We start from the raw sequence: 27,015 nt of genomic DNA, 5'->3' as shown, positions 1-27,015 counted from the left end.
CCGGGGGCCTCGCAGTGCTCGCAGCCAATGGGCGGGAGCGGGAGGGGAGGTGCTGTAACGGGCGGGAGACGGGCTCGGGTTTGAAGCGGGAGACCCGGGTTCGAGGCTGCCCCCGGCCGCAGCCCTGGGGGAGGTGCTGAGCGCACCGCCAGCTGTACGCCAGGGTGCTGGGCACTACCCAGAACGAACAGAGGAGTTGATTCAGCGGGGAAGGGCAGTTATTATTGACCACTATATGGTCTGTTGGGAGTCTCATGCACAGTTTTGCAGATGTGTTTGCTGTGATAACGTCTGTGCTCACGCACAGAGTGAAACCCAATTAAAATACACCTGTATGAGCGAGGGAAAGCTCTGCTTCCAGGAGGTGGTTCAGAAAGTAAAGCAGCCATATATAATATAATGACAGTACTTCTCTACCCAGCCCTGTAACACCTACTTGGCTCCTGAGCCATGAGCAGCAGGACGCAGCGCCGAGCCCCCTGCATCCACCCCCTCTGCCCAGCACGGCGGTGGCCTAGCCAGGAGGAAAGCCAAGCCCCGGGGCACGCTGTGGGCACTGGGCTATGACCATAAGGCCAGGCCCTTGCTGCCCATGTCCCACCGGTGCCTGCTGCCCTGCAGGCTGGGGGCATTTCCTCGGTGTCTCCACTGTCCTCTCCAGAGAGCCAGCTGGGTGCTCCAGACACGATTCTGAGTCGGAACATCTTCCCAGAACGTGTTTGCTCAGTAAGTAGGAAATTTATGAAAATATTTTGTAAATGTTACAGGAAGAATTGTGAAATCCCTGTAGCTTTCGAGGCTAGGAGGTATTAACGAGCTGGTACACGGGCTGCATAATGTACGGTGGGAAAGACTGTGCAGATCAAGATTCTGCTTAATTCTGAGAAAACTAAATCAGAAGGTGTGTTTGACTGCAAATCTCCTGATAATGGAGCAAAAGACGCTGATGATAGGGTATGCATATTCTTTTTAAAGTGGAATTTTGGCTATGTTTGTATTGCATCAACAGTCCCAATGCATTGAAATCCATGGGAGCTGGCGCATACCGTAACTACTCTGGAGCTTTCTGTGGGCATACACATACTGTAGGTGCTTTGTCTGCCTCCCTGTCCTGATATTTCAATGTTCACATGAAGAAATAGGCATGCCTGGCAAGCTCTTTTATTGACGTTGTTTTATATCTTGCTCTGATATTAATGCATCCTACAGTGCTGGAGGAGGCTGTGGCAGCTCACACGTGGAGATGATGCCATTGTATAACCAGCACTTGCTCTGTTGATGCTCTTGACTCAAGTTCTTGAAATGCCATTCAGTATTGACTGAAAGCCATGGAAAGGAGCTCTGAGGAAGCTATGGAAAATGTATAAATTTATCTTTTTCCAGTTAATCGAGTTAGATTATAATGCTTATAAGTAAGCTGTGAAACTTTGCTGCTGTAGGCTGTTGAAACAAAACCTAGGTGCTGTCTCTCTATTTTAGCTCAGAAAATAGAAGATTATTTGCCTTGCAAAAGAGATGCATGAGAGGATGACATGATTAAAATTAGTTACAAATGAGGCTTCTGTTGTTCTCTTAACACAAGAGCACAGAGGCATTCCATGAAAAGGAAAGTAAAAAGCTTGGAATAACATAAATTTTGTCTTTCCTTTTAAATAAGGACATTTGTTTATGCTTTAGACTCTTGGTCCAGCTTTTCTTTAGTCTCTAGACTTTTGCCAAACACTGCTTTGCTTGTCAGACTTGCTGACATAATGGGTAATTAGACGGTAAAACTTAACTGCAATGGGAAATAATGGAGGTAAAATGAGGCCACTCACCCCAGCAGGGTTAAAGAAGGATTGGGCTTCTCTGTGGATCATAAAACCATGAACAGCTCATGTAAACAAAGTGTCCCAGAAGGAGAAGACTTCCTGCACTGGGCCTTAAGATGAGCTCTGACTTTTAGACACTGAGACAAATAATTTATGGAGACTGGCAACTCTACAGCTGGTTTGTTAGGGCTTTTATGCCTTCATTTGCTGTGTGGTATTGGCAGCAGCTAAAGGCAATACTGCCCAAGCTACGCTGTAGTCTCAAGTATTCTTTTTTTTTTTTTCCCCCCCAAGATTTTTTAAGGTAACTGATTTTGTACATGTAAATTTAAGATTATGCTTCAAGGTGAGTAGGCTTCTGGGTGTGAATGAAAGAAGCAGAGTACCTTGAAGTTATTCTGCATTTGTTGTTGTTGAAATTTTTGTGTTTTTATTTTCTCTTTGAGGGTAAAATAAATAAAGAAACAAGACCTTACTCAGTTGCTTAATGAACAACACCTTCATATGCTGATCATAATTTCAGCACAGATGTCTGTAACTCAAACTCTGTGAATCTGCCCATGCAGATCTGTCCTTGAATTGCTGAGAACAACTGTGTGGGTGGGTTTAGAACATGAAATTGCTATGTGCACTTATGTTTTGTTTATGCAGTACTCATTTTTAAGAGTACTAGATTGGATCTGCTTAATATTTGCCTTGTGTTTCTCTGTGTGTGTATATAAATAATATATACAAACCCCCAAACTAGATGATGATCTCCAAGCATAAGCTCTATTAATGTAAGAGACCGTGACATTGTAAACATGTTGTTTGAATCATTTTATCAACTGAAAGAAATGAAGTCTAAACACAGAATAATCATCCAAGGTATTGGTTGCCTCTAAAAACTGTACCTGAATTTATTGGTGTTTTATCACCCATATGTTTTGAATACAGCACAGGTGACTCTTGGAAATAGAATTGTATTGTCAACTGAGAATTCTTTTCAATAGGCTTAATAATACTGAAAATTAATATTTAAAAAAAAAAAAAGCTTTTGATTTTAAAGCTATTCATGCAGTTCCAATATAAATATAACTGCAGTTACTACAGTTTTTTTTCCTCATAACAAAATTCTTGTGTGTTTTTTTTCTTTTCCCTCTGAGGGAGATAGGCTTAAAGAGGGCCATTTATCTTCTCTGTGTATTTAAAAATAATTCCTTGTTTCACTTTTGTTTCATTGGTACTTCTTTGTCTTAAGTATTTCTAATTTAGAAGCCTTAAATTAAGAGCAACAGCAATTTTGGCAATAATGACATGTAGAGTAGCTAGAGATCAGGAATTGTTTTAGAGGTGTTGAATTTTATTTGGGGGAATTTACCTCTTGTTCTATCTGTGTAATATTCTTTCTAGGTTCTTGGGGAGAACTTAACTGAAAAAGTTAATTAAGGAATTGAAAACTTGACTAATGTTTAAAATAATGCTTTGAGGGCAATCAGATGCTTTTAATAGTCTGTTCTGCAGTTGTGTTGCATATTTAACAGCAGATTGGAAATAGTGAAAGCAATGGTTTGTTCCAGGTTAGTGGTGAAGAATTTTTTTCTCCTATTTCCAGATGTGAAAAGCATTGTAGGAACCTACAGTAAATATTGCTTTTACTGTTTCCCAGCCTTGTTGTCTTTGCCTTTTTTTTCACCTTTATCATCTGAATTGCAGAATCGAAGGTAAACTTTTCATCTGATTGAGACACCAGTGTTGGCTATTAGTAAAATAATAATTATCTAAATGCCCTATATATCCTACTTTGAAGAAAGTAATCCTGAAATCCTCACACCCTGTCTTTATTGCTTATAACGCTTACCACTTTGGAAGTGCTGTACTACAAGGTTGGATCCTTTGTCCCTTTCTGTCAACTCTAATGAAGACAACCACAGCTCAAAGCTTGTCTGTATGTTTTTCTGCTCTGACACATTTTTACCTCTACAACTGGAAGGGAAGTCTCAGGGTGCCAGTTCCTTAGTCTTCCTGAGCTTTTCTTTTAAACATTACATGGTAATGAAATAGGTTCCCAAGTAAAGTGAGCTGTATCTCTGGACATCTAGAGGTAGAATTTGTCTGCAAGGTTTTATGTTTTCACACTTTTGCCGAGCTCTTCCTGCATCTCTTCTCTCTCCTTCTCTAGAGTGTTTATTTCCAAATAGTCAGCAGTCCACAGCAAAAGTGTTTTGTTGTTGTTGTTTTTTGTTTTGTTTTTCAGGTTTGTTGTGGATACTGAGAAGACGATGCATTGTCCTTGTATTTCATTTCTTCTTGCCAGCCTTTTCATATGTAAATCTGCAAAACCGGACTCCAGAGATAACTACATCCTTAGTGCAGTATTGTAACGATCTTCCCTGAATAAGGCAAGAAGATTTATTAATAAAGAAAAAACAAAAAAAAAACCTCCTCAGCATGCACTTTAGAGGAAATGCTCTGTTCATTTTATATAGTGTGAGGCAGATAAACCATAGTGTGGAGTTAGGCTGAGGAAAGATCTTGTGGACTGTTTCTCAGTATTAACAGCTAAATATGATTGCCTTGGAAATGCACAGGGCAATTTATACCCAGTGGCTAGACTTGAATACCCATGTTTTTCACTTTCATGGTCCAGCACCCACTTAAAATTTACTCGTCCTTATGATTTTAGTTGTATATCTTGTAAAATATTCTTAAGATTTTTAGTTGCATATCCTGTAAAATGTTCTGAAATGTTTGGGCTTAATGTACCATTTCCTAACAGTGACCAGCCTAGAACTAGTCTGAAATAACTCCACTTGAAGCGTGTGTGGTGTTGGTGTCAACTCTTTCATTGTGTGCATCGCTCCAGCTGTGTGCACTGCTTCCCACGTTGGCCATAACCTGCTAAACTGTGGAAGATGGGATGTGAAGATGGACTGTTTAGATCCAGATGCCTGCCTAGAATCACGTTCATGAATGCTAGCTCTAAGACACTCTTCCAGGTATTGCTATGGCTTAAAGCAGTTGAGAGCTGGCCAAACTCTCACTATACTCACTGATGAGGCCCAGCTTTGCCTGGATTATTTGTTAGCAGGCTGTACTCTAATGGATTTTTGTTTGGCTGATTTAGAAGAGGGGAGAAAAAAAAAAAAAGGCACACTTAAATTTAGTAATGCTAACGTCAACTGTCTGGTTACTGGAGAAATCTTTCTCATAGAAAATATTCTTGTTATTGTGAATCATTTAGTACATCAGAAGTAACATAATAAGAATAGATTGCTGCCATGTGATCAGTGTCTCCTGCACTGAAAACAGTGGATAGTTTTGACAGCATTTATTTTTAAGGACCGTATTCTTCCAGCAGCAGGAACCATTACACTGTGATACCTTTTTCACTCTGCTCATTATCTCCCCTGCAGCATCCTGTAGCTTCACTGACATCCTGTGAGCAGGTAGCTATTCCAGTGTAGTCTCTTCATATGGTAGTGTCTGTTCCACGAAGTCTTGCAGGTTTTTAGATGCCTTCCTCCCTTGTCTTGCTGTATTAAAGTACTTTTACCTTTTAAAATACTTTCACTGTCAGCTGTTACATACCTATCTGTGCTTTCTTAATGTCATGAGAATAGGGACAGGGTAAAACTCGGTGTGCAAGCAGATGAAGGAACCCTTAACATAGCATTTCTCTGCATGGGAGGAAGAAGTGTGGAAGATTTTGTAATAGTGTGGCAGAGCACTGAGAAATTTCGGAGTAAGGGGAAGAAGGAAGTGCAGTATGGGCTCCGCAGACAAGAGGACTGAAGAGTCCTTTGTAACCAGGACTTGACTGAGTGACTTGAACAGTGTCAGGGAAAGCCACAAGGAAGCGTTCCTGAGCCCAGTCCTTGCACATGTTAGAGAGCTGGACAGTTGTGGAAATAGGGAACCTACCAAGTAAATGCTGCCTGCAATATCTGCCTTTGCATTGTGCAGGATCTTTTCTTTGGCAGAGTATACACAGCCTTATGAAGTCTATGGTTGGATTAGGTTTCTTTGCACAGTGCTTTGCATCTTTTTATTTTTCCTGAGCAAGAGATCACCTGTGTAAGTGCAGGTGTGCGTACACGCCTGGAAGCAGTAGGATTCAGTTACTGACCGCACAACCTCTAAGCGAATGTTTTAGTTGAAAACTTGCTTATTGGCAACATCCTCTCTCCTAAAGGTTTCTCACAGTAAATTTTGCTGTGCCATTGCTGGCTGCCTTGTCTTGCATTGGTTCTATGAAGCCAGGCGCTGATGGAGAGTTTCATTTGGCTCAATATATAGAAGTCTGGGCTTTTGTAGTGGGAAAATCTAAGTTCCATTTTGCCAGGGAATACCAGAGCTAGCAGAAGCATTGGCAGTGCAGATGTGTTCTGGTAATTGTGCCATGTCCTGTTCTGCAGCCTGCCAGAGCTGAAGAGACAAGGAGGTATGGAAACTGAAATTTGGCACCATGATTTTATTTGCTTTTTATTATATGTATTCTTGATTGTTTCTGCTCCCCAATGTAGTTCTCATTTTAGATATTTGCAGTGTGGAGCTGATGTGGTGATGATTTCCCTGTGTCCTGGCTACAGATCCTGTGGCTTGCTGTTTAAAGGCAGAAAGGAAACTTCTGTGTGTCCTCAAAATTGCTGGGGGCTCTGCTTTGAACCCCGTTAATTTGCTAGTCCCAGGTCCAGTTGCAACCAAACAGACAATATCAGATTGCTCTAATTTGAGCCTATAAACTCAAGCCTCTTAGAACTGGCTAAACACTTGCCTTGTAATGTGGAGATTACACTAAAATAATGGGAACCAAATTACTCTAATCTCTTTCTTTCTTTGCTTTCACTGTTATTATATTATAGCATCATGTTTATAGTGCTTCAGGGAGAAATGAATTGGGAGTGAGATCTACTTGCTTGCCTTACAGAAAAGTTTTATGGGTAGAGACAAGGGAACCTTTCTCCAAATGCTATTAAAAAGTCTTTGCTTAAGGTCCCATATATATTCAGTGTAATCTAAGAGCTGACTTTGCTTTGCACATAAAGCAATTTGAACTTTGGAAAAAATACTTGTGTGTTCATTTTTGTTTCTTTTTGGGTGATTGCAGCCCTAAAGCTTAAAAATTTCTTCAAGCTGGTTACCGAAAAAAATGAAATGGTGAAATATGATTTGCCTGTTTGATGGATGAAGAGGAAATACAAGAACCAGCAGAGAGTTTATGGTTTATTTATGTCTACTAGTAAATAACTGCATGTTTCTCTGATGGACTTACCCTGTTTTTCCTCTGAACTGTAACATGCAAGCTGAATATCTTTATTTCAGACTGTGAAATTTGAACAGTGAAAATGCCTAATCCAGTTCCATAGTGTTTGTCTCCTTGCTGTGGTCTCGAAGAGGGTTGAAGGTGCTTTAGCTGAGCATTTGTTTCATTCTCTCTTTAAAAGCAAAGTAATAATAAGTACTGTTTGTAGCATACCATGTTTTAAATTAACAGGAGAAAATTGATAAAGATGTTGCTTGGGAGCCCAAGTCCTGGAGCTGACCGCAGCAGCATTTGCTGCTGCATATGTTACCATTTGCCTGGAGCATGAGGAGTTGGCTGATGCCATGCTGACCGCAGCGTTAGCCTGTATAAGCAGCAAAAGCTTGTGTTTAGTCTATCAGCTGGGTAGGGACTCTCTGTGCTGAGGTACCACATTTCCATGAAAATTCACATCTCAGAGGGGATGATGTGACCTTTCTGAGCTTTTAAGTCACAGAATCATTAAGGTTGGAAAAGACCTCCAGGATCATCTGGTCCAACCACCAATGTACTAAACCATGTCCCTAAACACCACGTCCAACCTCTCCTTGAACACCCCCAGGGATGGTGACTCCACCACCTCCCTGGGCAACCCGTTCCAATGCCTGACTGCACTTTCTGAGCAGAAATGTCTCCTCATTTCCAACCTGAACTTCCCCTGGTGCAACTTGAGGCCATTCCCTCTAGTCCTGTCACTGATTATCTGTGAGACGAGGCCAAACCCCAGCTCCCCACAGCTTCCTTTCAGGCAGTTGCAGAGAGCAATGAGGTCTCCCCTGAGCCTTCTCTTCTGCAGACTAAACACCCCCAGTTCCCTCAGCCGCTCCTCACAGGCCTTGTGCTCCAGGCCCTTCAGCAGCTTTGTAGCCATTCTCTGGACAAAGTCAAAGCCCTTTGTTTTTTTGTGTATTTTGAGTTGCATCCTTTACTGTGGAGGCCATGCGGGTTTTTGGTCATCATTAGTGCTCAATAGAAAAGGAGATGACTGCTGAATGGGATGAGATGATGCCAGATTCTCTTCTGTTCTCCTGATCTGACAGTCTGCTTCTGTAGACAGACACTTCCAGAAGATGTTTAAAGGGAAATAGTAAATCACAAATGTCGTCAATACAAGTTGTCAGTGTGTAACCCAAAGATACGGGTGAAAGTGTTTCTCCTTAGCAAAGTAGGAAGGTATCCATTGGGTTAGGCCTACTAGGGATGAATGGACTGGAGAATTGCTTTTTAACACAGCTCCTTGAGAAGTAGGGCACTTGATTTATATAAGTAGGTACCTACAGCAATGACAGTAGGGCAAAAAAGAATGGTCAGGACGTGCAGAAGGGGGCTGGCGCTACCATTTCAGAAATGTTTGGTGCCAGCACAGCAGCCTGCCAGTGCAGCTGGTGGCAGAAAGAAAATGGGGTGGCTATGAAAAGGGTAAGAACCAAAGAGGAAAGGAGTTGGATGAAAAAGTCTGGCAAAGGAAGAAAGCAGAGATGGATTTTCAGGGAGGGCATAGCAGGACAGCAGCAGTGACGGGGAACAGGGCTGAAAAGCACAGTGAAGCCCTATTGTGTTTAGTGTCTGGGAGTTATCTGCATCATCTGTTCTTAATTTTGTTGAGTTGGTTTTAGAAAGGACTTCATTGCTGTCCCAGAGCTTTTACGCTGTTGGAGTAACTATTTTTAACCTCTCCCCACCCCTCTACTCCATCTCCCTTTTTCATTAATTAGTCTTCCATCTGCTCTCTGTAATGTTCTTTCAGTTTGCATGGCAATCCTGGCCTCTGAATAGTGATAAATCACCAAAGGAGGAAATGTAAAAGTGATGATTCCTCTTCTGGATCCTAGATGGGGATCTTTAACATCAGAGTGAAAGACTAACAGTTTCTGAGCCTGTCAGTTGCAGTTAGCACTACTGGGTTGCATGCTGGTTGCATGCTTGGCCAGTTTTCTTGGTAGAAACAACAATTTAGAGTAATCAAACAAAAACTAAAGAAGTAACTACAAATTGGCAGCTTGGAAGTGCCATTGGCAATTCCTACTGGGCTGCCAGGTCTGACTTTGGCAGGCACAGCACACAAGTAGGTGGCCAAATGCTTACAGGTGAGCTTTCCTGCAGAGGTGTGAGCGGGTTTGGATGGGCTGCAGGGTGCGAGGTGCCAGGTTACGGTTGTAGATGAAGGATGAGATGTGGATGATTTAGGCGATTTAATATTGTTTTGTAGAAACTTTGCTTTGCATGACTGTTTCTTCCCATTATATGTGACATTTATTGTGGGGGAGGAGAGAGCTTTTTATCCTACACTGATACAGAGAAATGTATGGATATTTGCTCTCAGCTATCTAATCTGGAATTGAACTGCATTTCAAAAGTGATTGGGACAGTCTATACGAAGAGAAGGCAAAGGTAACAGCAGCCTCAGTCACTGGATGTTAATGTTTAACCTTAATGCTCCTTGAGTGACGATCAGGCAAAAGGAGAAAGAGAAGGTCTAAGAAAACAAGCAGGGTAGAGATGCTGAAGATGGAGTCTGCTATACAGAGGGAAGCAGATGAGCTTCACAGTTCCTGCTGCTCTTGCTGAGGGTAATCTGGCACTTACATCCAAGCCTTTGTCTTCCATAATCCAGTTGACAAGCAGATTTTCTAAAACAAAGCAAAATTTGTCTTGCTAGCTTTAATTCTGCAATGGTTGTACTTCTCCCTTTATTTTTTTTCTCTATACATATATCTGATTTTTAAGTCTCATGAGGCAATGGAGATCAAAAGCTGCTGTGACCTATAAGTTCAGTTTGTACCAAAGGAGTCAACAGGTACAGCCTAAAGACATTGCACTGAAAGGAAAAAGAAAAGAGAGAGTAAGACTCTCTGGCAGGAATCCATACATTTAGATTTGAATTTATGTTTTACTGAAGTAATTTTGTTGCTGATGCTTTTCAGTGAGTCTCTGCATGACTGTACTTAGAAAATACACTGTTGGCAATGTTTCTCTTTTACACTTACATAGCATCTATACAATAGAGCGCTTATATAGGCAGCATCAAGGATTCAGGATGCTATTTTAATAAATGGCCCCAGTTTCACTTGTTCATAGCTTCCCATCAAATGACTCAGCTGACATCCGGTTCAAATATTAAACCCTAGCAACAAAAGCCACGGTTAGAGGCTGTGCTATCTTGGTATATATAGCCTGTACAGATGACAAGGCCTTTAGCAGGGTTGGGAAGATTGTCTTCTAAATGCTGCATCCTGCGTGACCAGCTCTAAAATGGAGGGCAGGGAGGAGGAATTACATTTGAGCACTTAGTACTTAAAAGTACACCAGACTCAACAGGTTAGCAATATTCATGCTACAGAGAAAAGCTGTGTTGCTTGCTTGCAGTTTTGTCTGTATACATATTTTGAGTTGTGTTTCAGTCTTGGATTATATGTTTTTTGAGAGCAGCATTGTAATTTTGATCTACGACTGTAGAGTACGTAGGAAAACAGAGGCCTGGTTGATCCTCATTATAGCTCCTAGCTGCTACTTCAATATTGGTAAAATAGCACTGAAAAGAAATAGAATAACAAAGTCAGGGATTTTTAGGATACAAGAGAAAGAATGCCATTTTTGAATTTTTCTGATTTTCTAGATTTTATTGAATCCCTTTACTATCTTATTAAAATTCTTATAGCACGAAGTGTATAAAATGATCCTTGAGACAGCAAGAATTTGTCTTTTTGGCGTTCTATATATTTACAGTTGCATCTCAGATTGATAGGAGGTGCAAGTGCTGAGAACATCTGTAAAATAATGTGATAAAACATCAAAAAAAGACCTTCTGCTTCCAAAATATTTCAGAAATTCTTTTAGCAAAACACTTATAAAACATGATTAATTTAATGTTTTTTTTTTTTAAAAAAAAAAGAAAAAATAAGTAAAATGAGAAGTAAAAATGCTAAAAATGAAAAGTCGGTCATTCCATAATGCAGTGGGTTGGTGGGTTGGTGCTGGAATAGTTGATAATTTACAGATCTCTTAAAATATTCAAACTTTTCTCTAAAGAACATTAGTTGTGTTTATTTTTGGAAGTACCTTTGTAATGGCTGCACTTAACAAATCAGCAGAGGGCATCTTGGCTCCGTTTGTTCCGTCCCTTTAGCTACTAGGAGGACCCATAATAATGCAAGTGCTGCACTGGTGAAACTTCTGGTTGCTTTGAAACTCCAGAACTATGAACGTAGATTCATTTCTGTGAACTTGAAGCAAAATTCAATCATTTTTCCTAATTCTTTCTTCTAAGTAATCCCCAAGGAATAACACATGTGCTACGTGGCTGCTTTTTTATTTTGTTTGACAGTTGTGTTGCCTATAATTACTGTAGGTAATCAATTGCTGTTGTTAAGAAGAATAGTGCTGTGTAGGTTAGTTTATTATCTCATGGTAACTTGTGGACTAAATATTCAGAAGTTCTGTTGGGTAGGGCTCCTATGTCCTAAATGGCAAACTTCTCAGTAGCCAAAAATTGCTAAAGGAAAAAAGTTTTTTTCCGTGCAATACCAATATGAATAGCCACAGAATTCACTTGTTGAAAAGAACACATTTTACACAATTAAGCATGTTTGTCTTGACCCCTAGTGTATGAAATAGTCAACAAACCCAGTAAATTTTATTTTGTGATTTTACGTGTTGAATTCTGTATTCATGTCAAGAAAACACTCCTTACCTTTCCAAATGATAGTATGTATTTTTCTTTACAGAGAAACAAACAATACATAAAATTAATGTTCTATAAAATTATAAACCTCTGAGTCTGTAAAGAATAAAGGAGTCTAAAATGCGTAGATGCAAACATCCATATTTTATTTATTTGACCAAAGATTCCTCTGTGGCTCTTAAAATTTCATGTCAAGCATATTTGTACTTGTCAGTTGTGCTTGCTCCCTGGCAGCCTTCTTGATGCTTAACCTATTACATCATCTATAAAAGATATTCCCTACTTGATGTTGCATTTCACAAATCATACAAAATATTAGCTTTCCACTATAAAACAGGTGTTATGTTGTTTGTTCCACATGTTCTGGGGCAAATCATGAGCTGACATAAACAATTATAGATTTAGCAAAACCAAAAGACTTTTTTTGCCTTTCTCACTTAAAAATACTCCTTATTATAAACAGGGATCTGTTTTACCTAGCAGGAACTAGTGTCATGTCACTGATGTGTATGTTTGCTTTTACAAACAGATAATGGAAAATGTTTTCTGAAGAATTTCCTTTTTTAAAATCAGCTATTTTTTTTTTCTGTGCAGAACTAAGGTTGTTTTCCGTCAAACATCTCAGAAGCATATTTGGATACTTAAAAAGTCAAGGTACATCAAAAGGCCAAAATTTTAATTGGGAGCTTTATCCTGAACCTCTTATCTGGGAGAAAATTCAGAGCAGAGCAGTCCTTGTTCATCTTGCCGGTTCGCAGGAGACTTGCTGCTGTGACTACTGAATTCAGTGGCTGCTGCATGTGCATCACTGCTTCTGGCAGGCATTTAGGACTTGTACGGTTTTTTGGGCACTACACAGAGGGGAAGAGACCAAGTGACTTGATCCTGTAAGGACTTGAGTTTTATTTCAGAAACATCAGGGCTGAACACTAAAAAAAGCTGAAAACTGATTCCTCTAAGGGGACCAAATTTCATATATAACGTTAAAACCCTGTACCTTTTCCTCTAAATATCTGGGTATCAAGGTGGGTATAAAGGATTTTTATCTTCATCAAGCTTGCTCTGGGTATAGCAGGATCAACCACTGTACAGTAAGAATGAATATCACATATTTAAATGGCTGATCCCTGGGCTAGTAAAACCTTAAAATCACTAGTTGATTGAACTAATTGTTTTTGTTTGTTTTTGTTTTTTGTTTTGTTTTGGGGAAGGTGTTCATAAAAACAGTATCATTTTATAGCCTTACATCAAAGGAAATTGTGTTCTTCCATTCTTTGTTATTTTGGGGATGGTGCTTTGTGTGGAACTGTAGAAGGAAGATATATTGTAGACACCTTTCAGTTACAGTGATTTCAGTAATGATCAAATGTTTTTAAGTGGCACTGAGGACCTTGAAGGACTGCAGCCAATATACCGTTCGCAGTAGGTCAGTCCTAAGGATCGAACCTAGTGTGTAAGTGTGATTAACCTTTGCTGTCATCAAGATATTTAATGACAGTTCAAAATTCATTGGCATGGGGTTTAGCTTTAGACGAACAGGCTGGGTCACAATTATGTAAGTTATTTTTATTTATGCCTAGTTTTACTATGTTTGTATTTTATCTAATTTGTTCCAACTGTAAATGTTTCAAATAATGAAAGAGGTACTATCCATGAAATATTTTTACTGTGTTGGCTTCAAACTGGCAATTATTAGAAATGAGCCACTTTGTCCTCATTTGGCTTTGAAATGCTGTAATTTGGAAAGAAAGCTCTGCATCCAATGTCTGCATAAAACGTGGCCTCAAGTACACTTTCAGTAAAAGCGTCACCAGCTTAAAGATACACTTATTCTAGACCACAGAAAATTGACCATTGAAAATGTAACGTACCCTATTTACTTACTATAAAATTCTGTTTTAAAGTTACCATTGAGATCACGTTACTTCAACTTGGTTTCTAAGGAAACTAAAGGCTACACACTGATAACCATAATACAACAGCAAAAAATAATAATAATTAAAAAAAAAAATAATAAATGTATCTCTCGTTAGTGGGCTTATAAAGAGAGCAGTTTCAAAATAATATTTTATTATAACTCAAAAATACATCAAGGTTATTCTGTTCACATTTTGCCATACAAAAACTGAACATAAACTGTTTTAAAAAAGTATATAATCTCCACAGACTTTTTCTGTTACACAATTATTTTCAGTAGATAATCTTTTTACACTGGGGAAGGATTCTTTAGCTGGAGAACAATCATAAAGGATCATTTTGTTTGTGTACCAGATATAGCCTGGATCTGTTCATCTTTGAAAACTTCCCATCCTTAATTGCTTATACAAAATGATTCATGATTCAAATTGGTATTCAGAAGTTATTATGTGCATTAGTTCATATTCTTTCCTTTGTACAAAAAGTTAGATTTACACGTAGTGCTACAGTGCATTTCATTTTGTCTTGAAATCAAGATTGCAACGTACTTCGAAGTACATTCATGTTGTGTGCTGATTTCAAACTATTATCATCCTGAGGATGGGGTGTTTTGTGGAAAGAGGGTTCTACCCCAGATCATTGGTTTGGTTAAATACAATAAAAGGACAAAAGACAAAGTAAATTTTAAGGAGTTTTATTGGTATTTTTTCCCAAGCATTAATACTTGGAAAACAGCATATGAAAATCTGTAGGGCAAAGTTATTACGTGGTTTTTTTTCATTTTTAATGGAAAAAAATGGAGAAAAGTATAAAAAAAATAGAGGTTTTCTCCTTGAAAAGGGGGTTTTTCTGATACTGTCAAAATAAACTTTTCATTAGAAGATGAAAATGTCATTTTCCTCAATCAGCTCTGTTTGGATTGAAGTCTGAAATTTCAATTTTGTCAAGAAGGAATTTTTTTGTAAGGAGGAGAAAACATTTCACCTGACAATAATGTATAATATATGCAGGATATATATAGGTACACATGCAGGAATACAGAGCCAGCATCGCTGCTGGTGTAAAACATCTAAGTGCCTCTGAAGTCACTACTTACCTAGCTAACATCAGCTGTGAATTTCACCTAAGACAGAACTTTTTGCTGATATTTATCTCTCTGTGGATGCAAGAGAACATTCCTGAACTACATAATTTCGATACAAAAGGCATAAATATAGCAGTATAGGGAAGTTTAGAGCTGAACGCCAGAACATCAGTGGCAAGAAACAGAGGTATGTCTGTAACATTACTTAATAATGTGTTCTTTAAAAACTACTGAAGGAATTGTCAAGCTTGTCTGTGAGGAGGCTACTAAAGTTCTTTCCAGGTCTTCAGAAAAATTGTATTTGCAATGTAATCCCTTAAGACTACTTAAGACTAAGACCACTTAAAATGCTAAATGAATTTTTCAAGTCCTGAGTGCTCTTTTCATGGTAGAGCCTTCAACATACTGGTCATTGACCAACGTGGCATTTCTATTTGAGTGAGCAGTTCCAGAGATGCGTTTTCTAGGTGGTACTCATTTTATTTCTAGAGCTGTTAACAAATACATATATAAAAGATGCTTTTACAGCACAGTAATAGTAAACGCATTATTTTCAGGCAAGCACATCAAATTCAACTATGCCGATGACTCTGAACTTCCAGGTTAATAATGATGTTTATTGGTACCCAAATTTGTAAAGCTATACCTAAATATGTTTTAGTATCCAACTGCACAGTTCTATATAGCAGCTTTTCAGAATTATACTGAACAAGGCTATTTAGCAGTACTACACAAGAAATGTAGTGAACAATATTTCAGAACCTAACTTGATTCATTTTAATTTTCTAGTTACATTGGAGAATATACCCTTTTGCCAAGCGCAACTTACACTTCTATATTTTACTTTCTTTGATCTCTTTTGGGCTTTTTACAGTTGTTTTTAAAACTTCTATGAAAGTAAAATGTACCCTTCTGTAAGGATTGCTGAATTTCAAGATGATGACAAGTCTCATCTGACAGGGAGCAGCTACTCTTGCTTTCTCTGGACTGTTTCAAGTGATGGAATCTTATAATTGGTCTTAAAGGACTTTCACTACGATATATATATGTTCGTTTAAATGGGAAAAAATATGTTTGTGAATATGTAACTTCAGGTGGATGGAGTTTAACTGAGTGTATGTAAAATTTGGATAGCTCCCCCACTAAACTACCAGAAAATATATTTATCAATGCCTGATTTTTTATGCTGACCTTTATAAAGTACCACACTTCTATTAAACATTTGGTTCCAGAGACGAAAGTAATTGTGGTTAAGGAAGTCTTTGCTACAACGTTCAAAGGTATATGTACTCTTTTTAGTTATTCCACTATAAATTCAGAGCAAAGACACTGACTCCGCTGTTTTTTAATGGAAAATCTGTGTGCTTCATCAAAGATCAGAATCAGACCTCAAGATTTTTTTCCCTACTGACCTATATTCTTCATCTTTTCTAAGTCACAGAACCAGCTGTACTGTGTTGTGAAGCTCAAAAGTAGCAGCAATTCTCCTTCAAGTATTTAGTTTGGTTATCTGGGTTAGAAGTAGAGATACTTCAGGCAAGAGAGTATGATGCCTCTACAGAGCATTTAGATTTTTAATCTTTGAAAAATTTCTGCTACACATTGCTTTGATATAGGATGTAATTATGGGAATGATGAAACTCAACGTTAAGCACATTTTTTGTTCTGCTTTCGTGTGGAAAGGCAAACTGAAGACCAAACTGGTCTGGTGGAGGACTTCTGAATCCTCTTGTGTTGTTCTCTCAAATTTGAAACATCACTCCCTCTCCTTGCAAGGTGCCCAAGGCAGGTGGTCATCCTTCCTGTCTGAATGGTGAAGGGCTTTCTCCAGGCTGGCGAGAATGTTGTTCCATAGGACCATCCAGTCAAGGAGGACACGTGAAGAGACTTTCCACCATCTTCTCCTAAGACAAAGCTTAGCAAGTAACTACAACAGAACTCAAGTTTGGTCAATTTAAGAATTCAGCTGAGAGGCTTCTACTGTACCGAGCAGACCGGAACTTGAGCTCATGGTAACACTGCACGAAGCTATGATAAATGAAGGTGATTGGCAAGGCTAGTAAAACGATGCCACTAACCACGCAAATTCCTCCGAGAATCCTTCCTGGTACAGTGATGGGACACATGTCACCATAACCAACCGTGGTCATAGAGATGATCACCCACCAACAAGCAGCAGGGATGCTGGCATAATCCTTATTCTTTGTTCCCAAGTCCAGCCCATTTTCAAGAAGCTGGGAAAGTGCACTGAAAATTGCCATAGCAACACAGATAAAGACAAGGAGCATCACCATCTCTCTGTAACAACGCTTCAGAGTCAGACCAAGTGTTTGAAGGCCAATGAAATGACGAGCCAGTTTAATCACCCAAAAAATCCTCATCATTCTTAAGACCCTCAAGGTGACTCCAGCCCTCTGAAGCTGTGAGTTTTCCCCTGTAAAAACTGTCATTAGAACAGAGATGTAGTAAGGAGTAATTGCCAGTAAATCAATGATGTTGAGAGGTCTTCTGACAAACTCACACTTGTTTTTTGAAACGATGAACCTCACAATGCACTCTGCAGTGAACCAGCCTATGCAGATAGCTTCAATTATCCTGTCAAAAGAAACAAAATACAGTATTTATGTTCTGAGGAAAGGCTTTAGTGCCGGTTTGTTTTTTCATGGACATTACCAAATTGACATTCAGACCTTCACAAGCAACAAACAGAAAGCCACACTATTCTTATTCTGAGCATGTAACACCAAATTTCAGCAACTAACCTTAGGACCTAGTGCAGAGTTTAAACTGATCTGTGGTAAGAACCCCATCACTGATCACTTTCTATGAATTACAGATTCTAGTCCTAATACTGGACACATAGGCCTAGAAAATCTGGAACCCTGCAGGAAATGATGGAGTGCCAGTGCGTAACATAATCTAGAATACTTTGTTTGTTTTTGTTTAAAATCTGTAAGAACTGATCCACTTACAAATGCCAATGACTGTGGATCAGTGAACTGGCAATGTGTTGAACCAGACTGCTAAACTGAAATGAAAGTGAAGATGGAGTAGGAGGAAATCAGCTTTTGCAACAGATAATTCATGCAAATTGGCTGTTCAAGAACCAGCCGAAACCAGTCTTGTTTGCATCCTAAACAGAGGCTAACCAAGAACTGTATTCAAAACTTTATAATATCAACACTAAATACAGGTGATATTTTATTCTTCACAGTTGGGTACACATAGTACCAAAGTAATAAGCTTGTGTCCTTCCATTTACTGCTAGGCTTGGCATTATGGAAGTTTTTCTTTTAAATGTAACTCCCTGTAAACTGTGTCACAGTGAAATGTCAAGATAAGCAAAGCAATAGGCGAGATCATCTTCTTGCCAAATACAAATAGCAGCCCTGATTAAAGAAAGCATTGCTGTCCTGGAGGGTGATTTCATTACGTTTCTGAATGTTTTAAAATCCCAGTGCAGCACGTGAGACTTGAGAGAGCATTCTCAGCCTCAAACCACTAGAAGGTAGAAATGGGTATCAAAATAACCCTTTTCTTAAGACTTCAAACTACACTCACTTATTTAATGTGGGAGGGAATGGGAGCTAATACTTCCCTATTTCCTTTGTTTGCTTATCTTTTTTCAACAACTTTTTGTGTAAAAAAAAAAGCGTTTATCAGTGCCATCTCTACCAACAGGTCTGAAAGGATAGTGAGATGAAATTGGAGACTGAAAATGCTAGATGAAACCAGAGAGTTTTCTTTCTACTGCAGGGATCCTAACAAGGTACTGTCTACAGAAACAGTAGTGATTTGTAAGTAATAATCTGTCATTTGAAACATAAAATTTTGTTTCCCTAACAAGTTTTCTTTTTTTGTTACCATTTCTGAAATCTGTTATTATTAAGACAGTGGCCTGCTAGAAGAACAAAGTCTTCTGTAACTCCTGTAACTATACTACTAGACTCTATAAACCAACTCTCATAAAAGTGTCATACACTAAAATTTTATTTATTAATTTCATTTTATTCATTCATTCACTTTAGTTTTATGTGAAATAGTAGAGGCAACAGTAATAGTCAGTCGACATAAAGTTGTAAGTTATGTCATAATTCCAGCCACAGAAAATTTAAATGAACACGTATTAACTACTCAGGGAAGTAGTTACATAAAATCAGACCTTGCTATGACCTTGTTATTCATGTTTCACGAATAAAAATGAAAGTCCTGTAAGCAAGAGGCCTTTCTTAATAAAGGGCTTATAAAATACTTGTCCGTGTTTGCAACTTCTGTTGTAAAGACCTCTGAATTTTAAAAATAGCTTCTTCTGAAGAATTAAATGTTGCCTTAAAAACTAAGCTTTTGAAGGTGTTCGTGTTTCTGTTAATAACGGCAGTGGTAATTGTCATGCCAATTTGTTTGGTAGAAGAAAATTCAGGTCATAATGTCACCTAAACAAATCTTGTACTGAATTTATGCAAGTGTTTGTATGAATGGATTATCATTCCTTCATGTTGAAAAATCAAGAAAAAATGTTAATGGGTGAATTCACTTCAACCATTTTAATATACATAATGAGGAAATATATAAGAGTTTCTCTAGTAAAAGTAGCCAGACAGCAAGATCATGTTAATGGACACACTGATAAAAGCTGGATGTCCTTAAAGTTGGCTATTTAAGAACTCATAATTGTTAAAAGAAAAAAATGCTTCTGGAAATAAATTTGCAGCCAGGAATATTGTACAATTCTGACAAACTCCATTACCATCTTACAAGATTTGTTTGGTAGTTATGCCTATGCCTAGGATGTTGAACATTTACATGAAAAAGCAATTCTTAATTTTACAATTTAAAGCTGTTTCAATTGGTATTTCCTGATGCCCCTATAACATTGAAGGTGTAATTCCTTGATTTTATCACAAATTAGGCAGGTTAGTCAAGCTTTGAGGAAGCTTGGTCCTAATAGTTGTGATATCTTAGAAGTCATCTTTATGAATCAGTATTGATTCAGAGGTCTGGTATAACTTTGGGGAGTAGTTGTGCAAGTAAAAATCCATGTTAGATGAAATGTGATCAATCTGTTGTTTTACTCTGTCAGTCCTTAGCACAAGAGATACTGTAAATCAATTATACTTCAATAGGGAGGACTGGAGAGTCTTTTATTGTAGAACAGACTACAAGACAGCCAAGAAATATTACTTGATGCAAAAATGACAAAGCAAGATCAAGATAGTGGAGATGCATTGCTGCCACTTGACAACATATTGCACTTCAATGTCTCTGTTTTTTTTATCTATCGTTCTCAGCAATTACAGACATCCTGGCTAGGGAGAAGATAAAGAAGGGTCTTTCCCTACTATTTAGCCACCAGTGAAACGTGTTGTTCCTCCTCTTGTGTCACTTTTTTTTGCTTTTGTAGATGGGTTTCAGCAGTCCTGATGTATCACCTAAGTGCATAAGTGCTTAGGTGAGTACAACTAGGAACCTCTGGCCTGTTGTGAAAGCTAGAGTGCTACATACTACATTTCTACTTTCAGATTAAGTTTCCCTCTCCCTTACAGTGACTTATCTTTGTAACTAAGTTATATCCTTGTGAATGGAGAAATAACATTTAATAAGAAAACCAAAATTAAGTCCTTAACTTCATACTAAATTGTTTTTTTTAAAGCCAACTAAAATGCGTTCACTTGGAAGACTAAAGTAACTGTATCTTCTGTAAACAATTCCTAAAATATTTGCTGCATATTCACATGACAGACTGCCTGTTCATGAAATAATATGCTCTTTAAGCATCTGTAGCTATATACTTAAATCATGAGCTTTATTTGGTAAAATGTAGTACCTATTCTGGTTTGTTGTGCTTTTATCTGTTCAGTTTTAAAATAGCTGGTATTCAAGAAGGAGATGGGAAATTAAAAACAAGTCTATTAAGTGTTTCCTTAAGATTCCCCACAAAATTGGAATAATTGGAGAATATTAATTCCTAGTTTTTAATAAGTTATGGGTTATTTCTGCTCAAACTTACTGTCCATTGGCCCAGACATAAGTACATGAGTGTGTGTTTTTTTTTTTTTTCTCCTGAAGTTGTAAGCCTCTTGGTACTTAACAGGTTTTCAAGATTGCTTTAATGAGTGTGTTGTCCATTAACTGAAAATAAAGCCTTTGTGAGCCTCATTTCTAGTGTAATTCAGTTACTGTTTAATTTTCTGTTCCATCTGATAACAGCCTTTCAGAATAGGCTATTTTATGTACACTGAGTTAAACTGCTTGAAAATTCTTTTCGTGCACTAACAAGACTATTTTATTATGCTAAAAAAAAAAAAAATCACATTGGAAACATCATCAAATATTTCAACTTAGCATTACACCTTGGCCCAGCATGCTAATGTGTATACTTTTAATATCCACTGGTGAGTCAGTTGAAATCTCCCCAAAATATTCATTACTGGCACTATTACTGATTAAACTTGTAAATAAAACATGCATATCAACAGGACACACGAGGAAAACAGATGATACGGTTAAAGACAGTATATGACAGGATTAAGGTCTGTCAGCACTGATTTGATAAATTGTTGCTAAAGTCTATTTCCATGTAAGATACATTAAGCCTCAAAAATGTCCAAGCAGTAGTGAGAATGATCAAATTCATGCTCAGGAAGACTCCAAGCCATTTCAGCAAAAGGTCTTTTTTAATCCTTTTGAAATCAACAGGATTTCTGCCTCGCTACAAACTGCAGAGCAAGGGCAACAGAACAGGTAGTTTCACTGCATTAAAAACCTTGCTGGTGTTTTTCCCTTCTGTCCCTGTTTTGGTAGCAATCATATCTCCCGATGCATTAAATGCCGTTGCATGCCTCATGGGGGGGATGTAATGACCAGCACTATCCTGGGAAAGAGAGGGGCCCATGCCCCACAGCTCTCAGGGAACACCTGGAGTTGAACATCCCAGCCCTGGTGTCTTCAGCGTCTTTTCCATATATGTTGCTCCCAGGAGTAGCACCTAGCCCTGGTGAGGTTGTTGAGGTTCCCCTGTAGCCAGGAAGTGATGAATGTCTGTTCTTTGTGTTATCTCTATTTTTTAAAACTCTTAAATTCGATAGAAGAATCCACATCTGTGTTTTGAAATTGGGTCTGTAGTTCCATGCATTACTTTCAGCCTACTTTTAGAACTTAGGCAAAAATATGGCGTTCAGGATAGATCTTACACAAGAAAGAATGTCTTATTTTTATGAACGGGTGTTGGGCATGAACATTTGGGTGTTCTGAAATAATAATGATTTTTGTGCTCTAAAATTCAAATGCAACTTTTTAAGCTGATGTTTTGCAGAGATGAAAAAAGCCCACTGGCATCTGTTGAGAAATGCTGTTTGGAGAAGTTACTGTGTTTATTTGCTTTTGCTTAACAGCACGGCAATCATACATGCTTTACAACTGAGGGATTATTTCAGTACAAATTTAATCATTCTGTAAGTAAAAAAAAAAAAAAGGGGGGGAGGGGGCAACAGTCTCTTCTTGTGTTAACAAGCTATTCATATTTAGTATTAGAAAAATAGTTTTAAGAAGGGTAGATAGAACTGTACTGGCTTTAAGTCAAGCAGCTTCAAATGACTTCCTATTACAAGCTTAAACTCTCCCCAAAAGATTATGCTTACGATCAGTTAATGGATGAGTCCCTGACCAGAGACTCACAGTATGCATCTGTTGGCATTGATCAGAGGAGAGCAAAGATGACTTGAAATTGCCAGAAGCAACAGAAGGGGAGACAGGTGTCCCTGCTGTCTGCTCCTAAACTGTGCAAATCTGATGCAAATCTTTAGCTCTGGTAAGTGAAACATGCCAAGACAGGGAAGAGAGCAAAATCATAAAATGCAAGAAAATTTCAATAACTCCTTCCTCGTCCTAAGCATGGACCTGGGGAAGGCAATCCCTCTGCAAGTCAGGGAATTATCTTATCAGTGTCCCTGAGACCTGTGAAATTCAGAGGTCAGATTCTTCATCCCTCTCCTTAAAAAGCTTTAGAGTTTTCTGTTGCCCTCTGAAGGGTATTACTGCAAAGGATCAGAAACAGCCATGCGCTGTTCACCTTTTGACAGCATGGTCATAATGAAAAGTTATAACAACATATGGGTTTCTGTGAAAGATATGGGAAAAGCTAGGTGGACTCAATTCTTCTGGTGAAGAGGTGTTTCTGTAATAATAACAAAAAGAAATAATAAACACAGCTGGTATTAATTGGCAGCAGTAGTAACCCTTATTGCAAACCTCATTAAAGAGGCTGATTTTGTAAATGATGTGGAGTTAGTTACCACCTTGCCTCTAGAAATGATGTCCAGATAAGGTGGAGACACCCCAGTAGAGCTGTTTTCACTACAGCTGCCCTGAGTGGTTCTGGAGGTGGTTACCGCAGCTCGGCCACAGAAATTACCCATGTGGCACCTTTCCAAACCGTAAGTAACATAACATTGAGGAAAGGACAGTTGCTTTTTTATTGGTAAGCCTATGAGAAACTGAAAATACCAGAGAGATTTTAGGGTTGCTGAATTTCCAGAGGTAATTCTCATCTCTTCTAAGCACTGGCTCATACTGATCTAATAGTTGGTTACACCCAAAGTCTGCATTCTAAGGAGTTCTAGAGAAGCCCATTCACTTTTCATTTTTAAAAGTTTTCAAAATATGTTTTTAGGATAATGTAGTCTTTGTACTAGTAATTATAGTGCTGTATGTCAAAACCCACTTGCTTACAGCAGTAATATCACAACTTCTCCTGAGAAAAATACCGTTGTATTATCATGTTAGATAGAACTTTATTTTAACGAGATTTAATAAACAAAAGCCAGGATTTGGCTTCAGACTTTTAGATAGATTGAGAACTAGCAGCCAGGTGTTTACAAGCACTCTCACTTAGGATGGATGGCATCACCAGAGTACACAAATCCTTTGGCAAGTGAAAGTAGTAACTTAACCGGATTGCTCAAAATTAATCGTAGCTCACTGCTTTTTTCAAGATATTGCAGGCTTTTTAGTCATGACACTGCATACACAATAAAGAAAGGAGTGGCTCCCATAAGAGAACAAGGCCACCTCAGCAGGTGACAAGCTGTGGACAGACAGGAACACATTTGTATCTGTCTTCAGTGTGTTCACCATTAAATTGCTATCAATTCACATTTGCTGTGATAGCACATGGGTGAAGACGCACGCAAAATGAGCTAGCCTGTATTTAGTGCTCATCTGCAACAAGATTTTTGGAAGAAAATGGTTAGAAACTGTTCAACAGCAACTTTTATTTATACCCCCCCTTTTTTTTTTAATTGCAATTCCATAGACTGCTGCAGTTGGTCCTAAAAAAACTCACCCTGTCATTGACAGGGTCCTTTCTTTTTTAAAAGTAACCTTCAGTGCCCTGACAAGTGCTTGGCTACACACTATCTCACAAATACGTAAGACCTTATCCTTCAAAAGCTCAGTATACAATTTAGTCACTCAGAGGAGTAAAATCATGTGTATATCTACACAGGTTCTTGAAGATGAAGGCACTACGAAAGAAAAATTACATGTCATCAGCCTTGTTCATCTGCAACTCCCAGTAAGTGAAAAATTGTTAACTTCCACATCATAAAGATGCGATCAAAGATATCACCAAAGTCGTTTATGCCATTGCATATATTTTCAGCTATGTTTTTGGGGGGAGGGGGATGTCTAAGCAATTTGCTGCCTTACACAGATCACCCAGAGCATCTTCATTTTGACGTAACAACAAAGATTAAGGTTTTTAACTGGAAGAACCTGTAAGAGCAACTTTTGACTGCATGTAGGCAGGAATCAACAGCTTCTAAGTCTGTATCTGCTTTCTTTTTGTTCATACAATTAATGCTTTGGCTCAGCTACAAACAGAAATACAGGTGCACTTTCCATTAAGTTAATGGAAACTATGAAAACACTTTCCAAGGAATTAATTTGGCTACTAAGATATAATATATCACGTTCCAATTAAATCTACAGTAAAGGATGGTAATTTCATAATGACTAGGCTGCAATTTCACTGTAGGGCCCCCATAGCAGAGTAGAAGCTGAAAACTTTTGTTGAATACTCTATATTTTAAACTAATAAAGAAGGCGGAAAACATGAGAAATGTTTACTTTTATGCTATCTATATCTGAATCTTATTTATGAGAGAAGTCTTACTGGAGTGGTCCTGATCCTGTTCTCAAGAGAATGGAAGATGGAGAGCAATGGTACCGAAGTCAGCAGAGTCACATCGATGTAACCCTGAGCTGAGGTCACAAAGATGACAAAAAAAGGCCTCGGTCTGACAGGTGTAACACCAGGACTGAGCCTTATACCCCCATGCCCTGGTTGCTGCAGCTGTTCCACAACGTTAGCGTCTTTATACATGTTTCGTCAAAAGGAAATGTAAACATCTGCTACGTTCATATCCTGGGGCACTGTGCGATGCATCTGCAGGAGCTTAATGCTCAGGCTGATCATCTCCGGTGCCTCTATACAGAGGAGCCGAGCGGCAGAGGAATAGGGTCCGGCTGCCGCCCCATGCGAGGTGTTCCCAGATCAGCTCCCTAACACGGGGTGTTCTCCTGTGTGAACGCACGCAGCGCGCTCTTCCCCAAATAAAAGAGAAGGGAGCTGCTTTCTTTCAGGCTTTATTTTCCTTTTTTTTAATTTGTTTCTCCCCCTTGTGAGCCTCCCTAGGTGGGTGAGGAGCCCCCCGTGCCTCCAAAGAGGGGCACGGCAGCGCTGAGACAAGAGGGGCCGGCGCCTTTGGAGGAGCGGGAGCCGCGTCCCGATCGCTCCGGCTCCGCTCCGGTTCCGCTCCGGCTCCTCCGAGCCCCCCCTGTTCTCCGTCCCCGGGCTGATTTCGGGGTTCAGGGGGTGCGGGCGGGGAAGCGGCGCGGCCCCGACCCCCCGACACCTGCAGAGAGCATCGCGACGAGCGGCGGGACACAGCGGACGGGACACACTGGGAGGGGGCGGACAGCGGGAAAATAAAGGATCCTCCTACCCTGAGGGCTCCCTCACTGACTCTGCTGTGTACCTGCTCTGCTCCTCCACGCTGCGGTTCTCCGGCGCCCGCCACTCGGGCAGGGTGCTGGCGCACAGCACCACCATGGACACGATGACGAAGAGGATGGAGACGGTGGCCAGGACCTGGGCGGCCAGGGAAGACGTGGGCTCCTCGAAAGTCCTCCGCATCCTCTCCAGCCACTTGCCGCCCTCGCCCCCCGCCGCCCGCCGCCCCTTGGCCCGGGGGTCGCCGCCCGCGTCCCCCGCCGGCTCCTCGGGGCAGTAATAGGGCCGCGACTCGGCCAGGCGGTCGTCGAGGCGGCGCTGGCAGCAGTAGTCGAGGTGGGAGCCCTCCAGCCCCCAGTAGAGCAGCTCGTTGTAGAAGGAGAGCTCGCACATGTGCGGCACGAAGCGCAGGTGGCCGTGCCGCACGTAGAGCATGATGAAGCCGAAAGCCTCCGAGTGCCGGTCGAAGAAATACTCGTTCCGCTCCCGGTCGTAGTCGTCGCACACCTCCAGCACGTCCTGCTCCGACAGGCAGCCGTGCAGGCGGCTCACCCGCCGCAGCGGGAAATCCTTCAGCACCTCCCGGGAGAAGGAGTACCGGGTGCCCCCGACGTTCAACACCACCGGGGGGCCGCGGCCAAAGTTCATGGCTTGGGCGGGACGGAGGAGGAGGAGGAAGAGGAGGAGGAGGAGGAGGAAGAGGGGCAGGGGCCGGGCCGGGCCGGGAGAGGCGGGGGGCGGCAGCGGCTGCCCCGGCTCCGGCTCCGCTCGCACCGCTGGCGGCTCCCGCTCGGCGACGGGGCGGGCGGGGAGGGAACGAGGGAGGGATGGAGGGAAGGAGGGAGGGATGGAGGGATGGATGGAGGGAGGGAGGAGAGCCGGGGGGGCGGGAGAGGCGCCGCCGGTACCGGGGAAGGGATGGAGGCGGCTCTCCCCCCCGCGGGTCTCCCCGGCGAAGTTGGCCGCCGGCGGTGCCCGGGCAGGGGGCTGCGGAGCGGCGCTGCCGCCTCCCCCGAAGGGCTGTCCCCGGCCGGGGACCCGCGCACATCTGGAGGAGGAGGAGGAGGAGGAGAGGGGGAGGAAGAAGAGGAGGCGGCGCTCCTCCTCCTCCTCCCGTGCCGTGCGGGCAGAGTGGCGAGGCGCAGCGGGCGCCCCCTGCCCCGCTCCGGCCCCCCGCCGGCTTCCCGACGCCCCGCCGCGGCTCACATCGGGCACCAGCTGGTGCCA

The 27,015-nt window shown here is 40.5% G+C and overlaps 1 protein-coding gene and 2 long non-coding RNA genes across 4 annotated transcripts; 2 read left to right on the top strand and 1 right to left on the bottom strand.

Annotated features, from left to right (window-relative positions):
* Window positions 1–642: 642 nt before the first annotated feature.
* LOC137853890 (uncharacterized) lies at window positions 643–10,966 on the top strand. Its single transcript, XR_011094800.1, has 2 exons — window positions 643–726; window positions 4,048–10,966. It is a non-coding gene; the product is annotated as an uncharacterized lncRNA (long non-coding RNA).
* Window positions 10,967–13,870: 2,904 nt separating this feature from the next.
* On the bottom strand, window positions 13,871–26,910 carry KCNG3 (potassium voltage-gated channel modifier subfamily G member 3). Of its 2 annotated transcripts, none has more exons than XM_068676729.1 (2): window positions 25,781–26,910; window positions 13,871–17,372 (listed from the first exon to the last, which is right to left on the bottom strand). In XM_068676729.1, exons 1-2 carry the CDS (start codon window positions 26,434–26,436, stop codon window positions 16,727–16,729), a joined length of 1,302 nt encoding a protein of 433 aa, XP_068532830.1. In that variant the 5' UTR covers window positions 26,437–26,910; the 3' UTR covers window positions 13,871–16,726. The 2 variants fall into 2 exon arrangements, with proteins under 2 accessions (XP_068532830.1, XP_068532831.1); XM_068676730.1 differs by having other exon boundaries at window positions 25,814–26,614.
* LOC137853888 (uncharacterized) lies at window positions 22,925–25,267 on the top strand. The gene is made up of 3 exons (XR_011094798.1): window positions 22,925–23,209; window positions 24,280–24,348; window positions 24,940–25,267. It is a non-coding gene; the product is annotated as an uncharacterized lncRNA (long non-coding RNA).
* Window positions 26,911–27,015: the final 105 nt, after the last annotated feature.

This window comes from Anas acuta, chromosome 3, assembly GCF_963932015.1.
Source record: "Anas acuta chromosome 3, bAnaAcu1.1, whole genome shotgun sequence".
NCBI lineage: Eukaryota > Metazoa > Chordata > Aves > Anseriformes > Anatidae > Anas > Anas acuta.
This window is presented reverse-complemented; position numbering and strand designations above follow the sequence as displayed.

What these genes read in the sequence shown, in the direction of transcription:
- KCNG3 (XM_068676729.1), bottom strand. Translation starts at nt 26,436, where the DNA reads ATGAACTTTGGCCGCGGCCCCCCGGTGGTGTTGAACGTCGGGGGCACC. An exon ending in TCAGTGAGGGAGCCCTCAGG is followed by an intron (nt 17,373 to 25,780) that starts GTAGGAGGATCC and finishes TTCTTTTGACAG; the next exon opens with GATAATTGAAGCTATCTGCA.